Source organism: Gadus macrocephalus, chromosome 21 (genome assembly GCF_031168955.1).
Source record: "Gadus macrocephalus chromosome 21, ASM3116895v1".
Taxonomy (NCBI): Eukaryota; Metazoa; Chordata; class Actinopteri; order Gadiformes; family Gadidae; genus Gadus; species Gadus macrocephalus.
Window position 1 is genome coordinate 19,066,528 of NC_082402.1, and position 13,426 is coordinate 19,079,953.

General features: G+C 43.9%; 3 protein-coding genes across 4 annotated transcripts in view; 1 reads left to right on the top strand and 2 right to left on the bottom strand.

Annotated features, from left to right (window-relative positions):
* Nucleotides 1-1,668: 1,668 nt before the first annotated feature.
* On the bottom strand, nt 1,669-10,654 carry LOC132449642 (protein Hook homolog 1-like). The gene is made up of 9 exons (XM_060041399.1): nt 10,349-10,654; nt 9,490-9,712; nt 9,176-9,263; nt 7,134-7,165; nt 6,945-7,024; nt 6,326-6,426; nt 3,137-3,236; nt 2,790-2,860; nt 1,669-2,517 (listed from the first exon to the last, which is right to left on the bottom strand). The coding sequence occupies exons 1-9, from the start codon at nt 10,587-10,589 to the stop codon at nt 2,359-2,361; spliced, it is 1,095 nt and encodes a 364-aa protein (XP_059897382.1). The 5' UTR covers nt 10,590-10,654; the 3' UTR covers nt 1,669-2,358.
* Nucleotides 4,247-6,164, top strand: LOC132450405 (putative nuclease HARBI1). The gene is given in 2 exon segments (XM_060042513.1): nt 4,247-4,980; nt 4,983-6,164. Coding segments are annotated over 2 exon segments (1,026 nt in total). The 5' UTR covers nt 4,247-4,703; the 3' UTR covers nt 5,732-6,164.
* An 840-nt stretch (nt 10,655-11,494) lies between the features above and the next one.
* The window catches only part of LOC132449988 (syncytin-2-like), a 93,820-nt gene continuing 91,888 nt past the window's right edge, over nt 11,495-13,426 (bottom strand). The window contains exon 2 of one of the 2 annotated variants that reach the window (XM_060041941.1): nt 11,495-11,668. The gene's annotated coding sequence lies outside the window, so the exon portion shown is untranslated. The remainder of the gene's footprint in view (nt 11,669-13,426) is intronic. The other variant, XM_060041940.1, reaches the window with a different exon arrangement.

Genomic DNA, 13,426 nt, shown 5'->3' on the forward strand with positions numbered 1-13,426 from the left:
AATATTTAACTGATATGCTTCCACTACATCAGCCTTTTAGACCACTAAGAAGCTCTGAGACCAATCTGTTAATTATCCCCAGAGTAAACACAAAACATGGGAAAGCAGGATTTAGTTACTACGCAACAAATAGCTGGAATAAACTCCCAGAGGATTTAAGACTTGCCCCAACTCTTAGCATCTTTAAAACAAGACTGAAGACTTTTATGTTTGCTATATCTTTCTGCTAAATCTTAAATACATTGCACTTTCTAAAAAGCTTTTTTAACTTTGCCTTTATTTTCTATTTTAATACTATAATGCCTTTTTAACTTTCTATTTTTTGCATATGTTTTTCTTTTACTTACCTATTATTTTATTTTATTGTATGACAATGTTTATATGTGAAGCATTTTGAGTCTGCCTTGTGTATGAAAAGTGCTATATAAATAAAGTTGCCTTGCCTTGCCTTGCCTAAATGCAGAGAGAGGGCCAAGCAATCTGTGTGGTGGCCAGGCCTTAGCAAAGACCTGACACAACTGATAGGTAACTGTGATGTATGCAGTCGGGAGAGAACCAACTTTAGAGAAACACTGCAACCCACTGAGTTCCCAGCAAGACCATGGTCCACTGTGAGGGCAGATCTATTTCAGACAGAAAATAATAAGCACTATCTGGTCATTGTAGACTACTTTTCCAGATTCTTTGAAGTAGCCAAACTCACTTATACAACATCTGAGGCGGTGGTGGAGCACTTCAAATCCATATTTGCACGTCATGGCATACCAGATGTGGTGCGCTCAGACAATGGGCCACAATTTGCATCCGAGTACTTCAGAAAGTTTGCACGAGAGTGGGGTTTCAGTCATGTCACATCCAGCCCCCACTTCCCACAAAGCAACGGTGAGGCAGAGGCCGTTAGGACAATCAAAGGTATCCTGAAGAAATCCAGTGACCCTTACCTTGGCCTCATGGCCTACCGCGCCGCTCCTCTGGCGAACGGACACAGTCCAGCAGTGCTCCTCATGGGCAGAAACATTAGAATACCTGTCCCTGTCATCCCATCTCAGCTTAACCCGGGCTGGACAGACATGAACAGTCTAAAAATAATATAATATCAATATAATTGAACAAGCATACAGACAGAAGCAGAAACTGAACTACGACCGTCGTCACAGAGCTCGAAACCTGCCACTCCTCCAACAAGGTGACCATGTGGGTCAAGGACATCCTTGAGAGAGGCACAGTGGTGTCAAATGCAGGCACTCCAAGATCCTACAATGTGGAGACACCTAGGAGCACTCTGCGAAGAAACAGGTACCATCTCTCGCCCACCCCTATTGCACCAGCAACACGCACCGACTTACCTGAGGATGGTGCATCCACTGCGGTGAACACACCTGTCACACCTGCAAATCCCTGTGACTCGGGGCAGCAGATGTGGTAGAAATTAATGAGTATATTCTATGGTAAACCATGATTATTATTAGGCCTTATATATTAATGGTAGAAGACACATGATACCTGCAGAGCCTGGGTTCAGAACAGATGGTGGGACACAGATATGATCAGGAAGCTACGGGGTTAATCCATGTTGAACTCAGCCTTCAGCCTTGGGTCATCTTGGCTACGGGGTTAATGCATGCTGGCCTCAGACTGGTGTCCAAAATCACTTTGTTGAAAATTTTGAATAATCTTTAGCTGGCATTAGATTGAACTTCATTTTTAAAGTTGTGATCACATTCATATAGTAGGCATTTGTTTATAATATGGTTCTGCATTCATGCGCTTTCTAACAATTAAAGACCATGAAAGTCGAAAGCAGCTAAGAAAGGGATTGTCAGATTAAGTGCCTAGTAGTATACATAGCAAAGCACCTAGTAGTATACATTAAAGTACCTAGTTGTATACATAGCAAAGTACCTAGTAAAATACATGTACCTAGTAGTATACATAGCAAAGTATATACTAATATACATGACAAAGTACCAAGTACTACCCAGGTTACCGAAGCTTCTGGTAAATAACCCCAATTCAAATGTCAGAAGTCATTGAGGGAGTGAGCATTGGTTTATCAGTGCAATCTGGAAAGGTGAGCACTTACGCACATGCCCCACGAGTTCTGCAATGTCCATTCATGTATTCAACCCCCCCCCCCCCCCAGCCAGTGTCCAGTGGAACAGTTTGAAACGCACACGACGACCTCAGAGGCGGAGCTTCATTCAAGCAATAGACCATCAGCCATTGGAGGGATGGCCGACATGAGCAGCTCTTAAAAAGGTATAAGGCCACTTAAGTGTTTGCTTGCTTCTATGTGTGCTTGTCGATTACAAGGGAGTGGATCGATGACCGAACAGTGGCAGGTTGGGAGGCTCGGGTCTACTTGGTAGTGGAGGCGGGCATGTTGACTGGCAGAATCCTGCGTGTGGCGTTGGTGACCTGGCGCTGCTGGGACAGGAAGGACGGACCCAGGGGCAGCGAGGAGGCGGAACGGTCCCCCAGGCGAGCCTGCATGGCCAGCTTATGGAAGCTCAGACTCTGGGCGTAGAAAGGATCGTGTTTAACACACACATAGAAATACACTTTAACCGTTGTTAAGGCCTGATTTGCAGGACCTCTTCAGACGTGAACATAACACTCATACACAAACGCCTACACACACACACAAGCATGTTAACACAGACAACACACCTAAACACAATCACACGTAGTTACAGCACACACAAGCATGTAAACACAGCGCATATACAGTGCACGCAAACACACACAAACCACAAAGGTCTAAAGTATTGCTGAGCTGACCATCTTACCTTATTATACCAGGCCATGACAATGAGCTTCTCCTCGTACTCCCTCAGCTTGGCCTGCTCACACTCCCGCTGTGAGGCACAGGGGATGAGCCATCAGTATGGAAAACCTTTATACCGTCTACGCTGCACCACACCCAGTCACTGTGCTCAACTTCAGTACATATGGAACGCAGGTCATGCGGAGCAATGGATCCGTTATCATCACAATGGATGCGATATTAAATGCAGGTCCTCCTGCTGCTCGCTTGAATTAAGGCAGGAGGATGATCACATCCTCGATGAGAAGCATAGTTTGAGCAGGATATCAACGGGTTGCCAGGTTGAAGTCATACCTCCAGGGTGAGGATCCACCCTGGAGGTATGACTGTCCCGGTCTAGTACCAGGCTCTTTAGGGCCTGGATCTCTGCGGTGGCCGGGTTCAGTTTGGGATCCAGGGCTCGGATCACCTGGGCCCAGTTGTTCAAAATTTTTTATCTGGATCAAACTGATCCGGATTTGGAAATCCCATGTTTTGCTATCCAGGATCACTTGATCCAGATTACTTTTATGCCAGTTTTTCGAAGAAACTTTGGATAGGATCAAAGTGATCCAAATCCCAAATTTCAGAATTACCAAATCTCGATTACCGAATTTTAGAATGGAACCAACAGTGCAGCCTACAGGCTTAGCAAAGAACAACAAGTACACCGAAAAATACAGGTGGCCACAAATAGCCATTGTTTGTTTTAATTTTAAGAAACAGAAAAATGATAATGAACTGAAACATTTACATTCCTTATTTAGTTTTGGTAATAAACCAATTTTAGCACTGTCCAATGGAAACAAATTGATTGATCAGACTGCCCAGTGCCATGGACACAACCTTCACCTGATTACTCACAGTGGATTTGTCCACTCCCATATAGTCTCCTGACTTGGTAGAAAGTCCCACATGCGTAAAAGCGCGAGCGCAATTAAGCACTGTTCCTCCACGGAACAAAAAATAGCACTGTCCAATATTCCAAAAATTGTAGGATCATTTACAGGACAAAGACCAGCTCTTTCCACCTCTGCCTTTAGGAGTTGTATCTCCATTTTCACTTTTGTCTGCTGCAGTTGGGTTAGCAGGAGTTTCTCTTTTGCCAGTTGAATCTGAATTTCTGCTCTTTCAGTTTCCTTTCGCAGAAGCACCTCATAGGCGTCACCATCCTGGCCCGAGGAACGTTTACGCTTTGTTTTAGCAACTCTAGAAACAACTGGCTCCATGGTCAAGGGGGATCCATCGTCTTCCTCAATCGCTGGAGTAAGGCCCAGGACAAATTCCTCTGCAGGAGGGTTCGGCTCACATTCTCCAGCCTCTGTCATTGTGGCCTCTCCATTTCCTTCTACACCTTCTATACCGTGCAGAGCCTCTGACTTTTCGCCTCCAACGATATCGAGGACCATATCAGTGTATTCACCCCTTTTATATGGCTTGTTACCAGTGCGAGGGTTTTTTGCCTCACTGAGGTCCTTGGTTGCCTTGGCCCGCAGGTTTTTCCAGCGCAGTGTTACTTGTTTTAAGGTCCTCTTTTGGCCAGACCCCAAGGCATTGATTCGGTTGGTAATGTCTTCCCAAATGGTGTCTTTACCTTTCTTGGTGACCTCCCCACCCTTTGCCGAGCTGAAACCACCTACTATTGTGGCAAAATTGGCCCGAACACCCTCCAGTAGTGCGTACGTTTCTGCCACAGTGAAATTAGGCCCTTTTGACTCCATGATTTCTCCTTGGTCTCCATGATTTCTCACACATTTCTCTTAACGCCTTGGGCATTATTGCTTTGGCCTGTGATCAATTAGGCTTCTAGTAATTAGCTTGTTGCTGGTTAATTGGTTTGACCACTTAAACACATCATGTTTCGCACACATTTCTCTTAACCTACAGAGGCATCCAGATGGCGGGTATTGTTCATCGGTACCATAGGAGAAGGCACCCTGCTAGGGTGTACGCTGAGCGTGCCAAACCACTTGAGCAATACACTTCAGATGAACTGTATGCACGTTTTCGCTTTGGGAGAGATGACATCAAGTACATTTCAGACCTGATTAGACCAACACTCCAACACAAAACCCGAAGGAGTCATGCTTTGTCCGTGGAGGAACAGTGCTTAATTGCACTGCGCTTTTACGCATGTGGGACTTTCTACCAAGTAATAGGAGACTATATGGGAGTGACAAATCCACTGTGAGTAATGTGGTGAAGGTTGTGTCCATGGCACTGGGCAGTCTGATCAATCAATTTGTTTCCTTTCCCAAGGATGACCAGATTGCTCGGACTAAGCACAAGTTTTTTCACATGGGGAACATGCCTAACACGATTGGAGTTATCGATTGTACACATGTGCATATCCAAGCACCTCGTGAGAGGGAGTGGGAGCATGTAAATCGGAAGGGGAGGCACAGCATCAACGTACAACTTGTGGGCAACGCCGACCTCATCATCACCAACTGTGTTGTGAAATGGCCAGGGTCTGTCCATGATGCACGCATTCTAAGACAGAGTGCACTATACAGAGAGCTCCAAACAAACCGGCCAAATGGCATTATATTGGGAGACAGCGCTTACCCACTTCTACCATGGCAAATGACCCCTTTTCCGGTTGCAAATACACCTGAGCAAGCACGCTTCAACATTGCACATTGCAAAACAAGATGTGCCATTGAGCGCTTAAATGGAGTGCTGAAGAGAAGGTTTGCCTGTCTTAACTACCTGCGAGTAGAACCTAAGGTGGCATGCAACATAAATCTGGCCTGTATTGTTCTGCATAACATCGCCACCAGGCGTCATGTCCCTTGCGATGCCAGTGACGCTCATGATGGACCTGAGCCTGATGTAGACCCAGAACAGCCACGAATGGTCCTACCTAGTGAGGGACACACTGGAAATGCTATAAGAGAGGGAATGGTACGAAACTACTTTTAACTTTGAATAACTGTGTACAATTTTTGTGTACAAATGTATCATAGCTTTTCTTTATTTTATTTTTACTCATCATTATCATTTTGATTATCATTTTTATGATTTGAATTCATCCGAAATATGAATAAATGTATATCATTTGCCAAAAACCTGATTTTGTCATCATTCATTTTGTTTAAAAAACTCAGAAAATCACAACTGAATCCACCCTTCTGGTGGGATCAGGATAATCTTGTTTTTTTGGATCAAATGTATCCCAAACCAACTTCAAAGTTTTGAACAACACAAAAGGAAGGTTTGATCCAGATCAAATGTAAAATCGGATTACGTGATCTGATCTTCTTTCTGAATCCATCTTTAGTTTTGAGCAACCCATTTTCAAGATTTGATCCAATCCGTTATCCGAAATCCCACTGGATTACTTTTGAAAAACTGGGCCCTGAAGACCACGTTGGAGGTTCAGTCATTTCATCAAACTTTCTCAAAGTCTCAGCCCAATATACTTTTATCTCCCACATTAGATACATAATAATAAATCAAATACAAAATCAAGGTGAAATCAAAGCTGTGAGCCACCGTGCGGGTGCTTGGACTCACATTGCGTGCCTTCTCCAGGTACATCTTGTAGCGTTCTTCCATGGCCTTCATGTCATCGTCCTTCTTCTTCAGGGCGGCCATCAGCTCGTCCAGCCTCAACGCTGGCAGACAAATATGAATTCACAGTCAATAACCAGCAGGCCTTGGGAGAGACCATCCATCAAGATATTCAAGTTTGAGTTTTGCAAAGCCTGTCAGTATGTCCTCTACAGAGCATGAATTGAATTAAACATTTGGGCAATGCAGAACATTGTGCAAAATACTAAAGCCAATCAGTTTTGATAACCCAAGCCTCATGCCGATCCTGGTTGAATGTAAAAACATCTTCTCCGATAAAAGCCTTCCTTGCTAACTTCTAGGTTCAGCTTTTAACATTGTTCTTCAGTCTACCTCTGATTAAACCGTTTTGACTGCTTCATTCTTTACTACGTTTTCCTTGGTCACAGCCATTGTTTTGAAATCATGGGGACTGTGGCACCCCTCATCCGTCATGAATAGAAAGTTTGAAACTGCCTCGGCCAATTGCTGATTGGTCCTAGGATTTCCCTATGTGTGGAAGAAGCCTCTAATGGGCTGAAGACCAGAGAGGTGCAGCAGAGCAGGACCGTACGGGACTCACAGGTCTGAGTGTTGTCGGGCTGGAGGTCCTCCAACAGCTCCTTCTTCATGATCTCATCCTGAGCCTCGTTCAGCTGCACCCTGAGGGAGAAGAGGGACAACAAACTGATCAAAGAAGGAGCATGACTATCATCTACTGGTGATGGTAAGGAACTTCAACAACATAAAAACATAAAGACAGCACACTTACATGTGGGCGTCAAGTTTCCTCTTCAGGTTGGACTGAAAAATAAAAATAAATAAAAATGAATTAGGTTAACCATTCCTTTCGATACAGATAATCAGACGGAGGATGATCTGCTTGGAATAAACTCTACACAGCACAAGTGTGTTTAACTGGTCTCCACAGTGCACATGTTTAAGGATCTGGGGCCGTATTCACAAAGCATTTTATCTTACCGCCAGGAGTGCTCCTAACTCGCGCTAAAACATTTTACGTAGGAGTTTTTTCTTAAAAGTTATTCACAAAGCCGCTGAGACCTACTCTTACTAAGGATAAATCACAAAGAGTGAACTAAGAGTGACGCGCCGTTGCTATGGATTACGTCAATTCTCGTGCACGAGTTTAGAAGCAGTCAGTTCGGTGATTGGTTGTTCAGACGAGCCCACTGAATCACCGAAAAACAAGGAAATAGCCTAGGCTAGAAATGAATTCCTATTAAGTAGTTATAGTGCAGTTAGCAGAATACACGCATGATGACAATTTTGTGCAGACCACGATAATGACGTTGTAGCCTGCACGTTCAATAGAGAGAGAAAGCAAACAATAAAAATACGTAAAATTTAAAAGAAAATAAATGTTATGAACTACACAAGTGTTGACTGATTTGTGCCAAGGTGTTTACCTAAAATGTGTTTTCAAAGTGATCCCTAAATGCCGGCCAAATTCATTGTCATGTTGATCGCCATCATCATCGTCTGGCTGTGGAATGTTCCTCCGCTTGCAGAGGTTGTGTAGAATGGCACATACAGTATTGACTGTGCTTGCCCTCTCTGGGGTGAGGCGTATTTCACCGTGGAGGACATGAACCGACGTTTCATCTGCCCAATTCCTCTCTCCACAACATTTCGTGTATGTTTGTGTGCTCTAGCATATATGGAAGAAATCAGTAAACAATAATAAATATGGATTAACAAAAACACATACGATGTGTTTTACACGTAGGACTAAGCGTAATATGCGCAATCACTTACATGTTATACTTTAACTGTGCTCCCGGTTGTGGATTGAGGTAGGGTGTCAAGAGCCACGTCTTGCATGGATAGTCACTGTCTCCCAGCAAGTGACACCCAACTGGTACATCTCAAAACGCTGCCTCAGACCGCTCTCCATTAAAATGCGCGAATCATGGGTAGCTGAAGATCCAGGCCACTTTGCAACAACATCCAGTAGGCTATGTTAAAATTTGCATCAAAAACAACCTGCGTGTTGATGGAATGCACTTTCTTCCTATTGACGAACACGTCCTCGTCTTTTGATGGCGCAATTATTTTTATGTGCGTCCCGTCAATAGCACCGACCACACCGGGCATACCTGCAATTGCCATGAAGTTGGCTTTGATCCTGTGTAATTGTTGAATGTCCGAAGGAAAGTTTATGGCACGGCTGACTGATGGTTGCGATATTTTTAAATCGTCGGCATTGCAAAGTTGCATTGCACCTGTTGCTAAATAACGTAGTATGGGCAAACATTTTATTTCAGGACTAATCGGATTATTCCTGTTAGTCGGGGATGTTATTGCATTGCGATTAACTCCACAACAAGTTTAATACCCTAACATTTCGTCTCGCAGGCATTTACGATTCTTTGTGAATAGGTCTTACTGAGTTAGGAGTCCTCTTGAGGACTTTTAAGCTCTCCTAGACTTTAAGCTCTCCTAGACATTATTTTTAGGAGTTACTCCTAAATTCGCCAGTTAGGACCTACTTTTAGCCCTAAAATCCTTTGTGAATACGGCCCCTGAACTGTAGAGCTTTGCCTCAACCACCTACTACTGTCGTTCTGTACATCTTCACAATGATGTGAACTATTTCATCACGTCACTATATATTCCAAAAAACTTTAAAAGGTCATGGTTTTGGTTAACATTTTACCTTTATCAAAATCTAATGTCAATTATCTCTATATACATGTAGATAATAAAATTAACATAATTTTTCAATTTGATTCTGAACCCATCTTGAGCACTCGGGGCCCAACACAGCGCTGGGGCGGGCCTGCTGGTACTCACGTCGTCGGGCTGGGCCGCCTGGCTCTGCAGAGCCTTCTGGAGGTCCTCCCCCTGCTGCTGCAGCTCAGCCATCCTCTCACGGCTCAGCCTGGACACGCCGCAACACAGCAAGCGAACAGGGAGGAGGGAGCAGGATGGGAACACCGGTATAATAATGAGTGCAATGGCCTTTTAAGCAGGATTCATTACAATGCGTCTCAATTTAATTCTATGCACGTCCTGTTCCGTATGCCATTAGGTGGATGTTTTTTATGGCCGTTTTAAATTGAGCATGTATCTTATAACAGTATGGTGGTTGGGGGAGGATCATGGACCTGTTGTCGGTGTCCAGCTCGCTACGTGTGCGGTGGGACTCCTCCAGCTGGGTCTGCAGATCGCTGATCTTCTCCCTCTCAAACTCCTCCTGCTGCAGCCGCAGCATCTTGTTCTCGTGCTGTAGGCGGATGAACTTCTCTCTGCCGGCGGGCCAAAATAAAACACGGTTCTCAAAAGCACACGCACAAAAATGATAAAGTATGTGATAATAACTGTGGACAGCTGAGTACATTAGTACAAAACATGGAAATACGAGTCATGTGAAGAGACGCACGTTTCAAAATGGACTCTGATAACATGATAGTCATGTGGCATCATTGATGACCTTTTATGCAACATGTTTAACTGAGTGAATGTATAATAGTTTGACTAGTTACCTGTGTTCTATAGGGTTACTTACATCTATGGAGAACGAGAAAAGAACGAGAGTGATACTCCCCGTTCATGCATATTTGAGCTTGTCTTTAGCTTGTTAAAAATCTCAAATCTGATTTTTGAGACTGCTGGTATGGACACCAGGAGTCTCAGAAATCAGACTTTATATTATTAACCTGAAGTCTGATTTGTGAGACTGCTGGTGTCCATACCAGCCGTGAGTCATGCAGACCACCGGAGGTCTGAATGTGAGATTCGGGTAGAGGGAGGATGTAAAGGCTTGAGACCATCCCGGTCTCGCAAGTTCACATTCCGTTTGTCTCTGCAGATCAGTCTGGCCTCCATCCCATATAAAAAATTCCGAAGTTGTAAAATTGCTCGGACCAATCAGTGAGTAGCGGAAGGAGTTTAAGATCATGATGAACAAGCAGCGTCACATTTCAATTAGAAAAAAAAAACTGTACACCACAGTATGTTCTCAGGAGGCTAGAGAGGGGACGGACCTGAGGATGTCCAGCTCATCCTTGAGGGCTCGAGACTCCTCCGCCAGGCCGGTGAGCCCGTCGTTGCAGTGCTGCACCTCGATCAGCTGCTTCTCTAGCTCCTCACAGTGGATCCGGTAGTCATCCTTAGCAGCCTCCAATCTGAACCACATGGGCATGCACGCACACACACGGGCGCACACACACACGCAGATAAAGACACTTAATCTTCTACTCATCATATACGTGGGTGAACATCTACAGCAGCATGTTCACTATAAAACACACACACACACACACCTGAAGGTTTCCTCCTGCAAGGACTCCAGTTGCAGTGTCGAAGATTAATCGAGATTTAAAACACTTAGACTAATTTAAGAGAGAGAGTGTAAAAGAAATCGAGGGGTCCGGAGCAAGAATTGAAAAAAGACTTTATCGTGAAGAAAAACAACAACGATAACAGCCTGAGTAGGTCTATAGAGTCACTGCTCGAACATCGATTCCAGCTTCTCTTTATACACACAAAAATACAAGAATTCCTTTGTCACAATGGAGGATTCCGCCCAGTCAATCTTCGTCTCAGCATGTTATCAACAAAGCCCCGGTCTGAGGTCAGCATGGATTAACCCCGTTAGCCAAGATGACCCAAGGCTGAAAGGCTGAGGTCAACATGGCTTGACCCCGCAGCTTCCTGCACATTCCTGTGTTCCACCATCTGTTCTGAACCCAGGCTCTGCAGGCATCATGTGTCTTCCACCATTAAAGATAAAAGACTTTATACTAATCATGGTTTACCATAGAATATACTCATTAATTTCTACCACACATTACCCCTTTTTTGGTCTGATAAGATCATAACAAAAACATAACAATCGTTTAGGTCATAATCTACACTACATTTGATCATCGTTAAAAAACCTTTAAGCATGTTCAGGAATCTCAACCTGGCTAAGGCAAAAAAGATCTATCAAATGTCTAACATGTCTAACTAGAATTCACACATAACATAGTATTTTCAGCATGCATTGAAAATTAGCATTTCAGAATATATGACATAAAAATATGAAACTCAAAAAATGTCATTTCAAAAAATAAGTAAATAATAGAAATTAAAAACTAAAATAAATTAAAAACTAAAAAATGTCAACAAGCTTGCATAGATTTGGATAGCTCTGATTATCGTCATGTACCGGTATACTATATAACGTTGGGGGTTTGGGCATCGTAGTTGCTGCTGTTCGCAGCCACCATGCCCTGGAACCCATTAGTCCAATGTCCATTTGTTTACACTGTCTGAAATGGTTGTGGTTCACATGGAGAGGTCACCAGTTAAGAAAATAGGACCTCCTTCTGATGTCTGATTCTCACATTCCGGTCTCCTCTCTAATTTCACTCCAATCTATCTCCCCATAGAGCATCCTCTCCCAGTCACCCGACTCCTCTAGGTTGTTCATCGCAAGTGTGAATGATCCATCTGGGGCAGTATTATTTGGAATGAAGGTACAACTCATTTCACCTATAAGAGCACAAACTCCCCCCTTTTCTGCTAAAAGCCAATCTAAAGCTTGTCTGTTCTGCCAAGCCACAGCTTTAAGAAGTATATATTCTCTCATATTTAATCTATACTTTCTGTTATAGCCCCATGTTTTCCTGACGTTACTGTTAAACACCATTTCATTGGATTGAATTGGATATGTACTTCACACCGATTTTTCCTATGCGCATGGTCATAATTCTGGCGGAAGGTTAATGCACATAACGGTTGGTTATCCGACATAACAGCAAACACAAATTCATTAACTTGGTTCTGCGGTGGTATCTGAGCATATAAGACTATTTTCCCTTTCTTGTTGACTATTCCTGAGTGAGTTGGGGCCGGATTGTCCTGTGTTTCTCTTAGGCTTCCTTCAGTACCAGCCCCTGATTCCTGGCTCTTCCAGGTCTGTGTTGTCTCCATGGTTTCATTCCTCCTCTGGGTCTGTCCTTGTGCCAGCGGAATCTGGCGCAACCCGTAAAGGATCAGGAACAGGCTCCCCGTTTTCAGCATCATCATGTTGCTGTATCTCTTGGCTCGACTGGATCTGGTCCTGGGGCAGCTGGTCAGCCCCAGGTGTGTCTGCGTCTGGCTCCTCCTCCTCACGCTCATCCCTGGCTTTGGGTTGAGCGGCTTTTGTGCAGTGGTTGAGATGATACCACGTGGCACTTCCTTCCACTTGGATGGCTGTTGGTGTTGCGTTGGTGACTTTGTATGGTCCTTCTCTCCTGGGCTCGTTCCACTTTCTCCTGAACACTCTGAGGTACACTTGGTCACTTGGCTCCACCCCCCTTGGTGGCTCCTCATCCAACTCTGGAACTCTGTCTTTCTCCTGTTGAAAAATAAGCCTGTGTATGCCAGTTAGTTGTCCCATATAGCGTCTTAATTCAGTTTCCAATTGTTCCAATGGAGGTCCTTTGTGAGGCCCTCGAATGACAGGCGAAGGCATGGGTCGACCCGTAAGCATTTCATGCGGGGTTAGATGCGTCGTTCTGTTAGTTTTCATGCGATAACTCATTAGTGTCAGTCGTAGTGCATTAGTCCTTTAATTTAGTACTCTAATTTAATTTTGTTAATCTTTGTCTTAAGCGTCCGATTCCTCTCTCCACCATACCTTGTGGTTTGAGGAATGTAGACACAGCCTAATCTTTGTTTGACATGCAGATGTTAAATCACTTGTTTGAGTGTTTTCTGAATAAACGCAGCCCTATCGCCTGAGCTAATTTGTGACGGAATTTCAAACCTTGGCATGACTTCTCTAGTCAGAAACTTGATTACCGTAGCCGCACTTTGGTCTTCTGATGGGACTGCTTCTACCCATCTGTTGAACACTGTTTTTTCAAATATTTCACACTCATTTAGCTGGATGTCAATCATTGGTTGCAAGTATGGTGAAGAAAAACCTTGTTTTCAAAAAAAATCCTAATTCTCCTCAATACCTCCCTCCTTGCGCAATGGTCAAAACCATGCGCATTAAATGATAAACAAATCTAATAACGCCGTTGGTGCACCCAACGTCGAAAGTCTAACCTTAAGCATCAGCAA

Excerpts from the sequence above, each read along its gene's own strand:
- LOC132449642 (XM_060041399.1), bottom strand. The coding sequence starts at position 10,589 with ATGATGAGTAGAAGATTAAGTGTCTTTATCTGCGTGTGTGTGTGCGCC. Across the intron at positions 9,264-9,489 it reads GAGCTGGACACCGACAACAG|GCTGAGCCGTGAGAGGATGG; the intron begins GTCCATGATCCT and ends CGGCGTGTCCAG. Across the intron at positions 7,166-9,175 it reads AGGCGGCCCAGCCCGACGAC|TCCAACCTGAAGAGGAAACT; the intron begins GTGAGTACCAGC and ends TTTATTTTTCAG.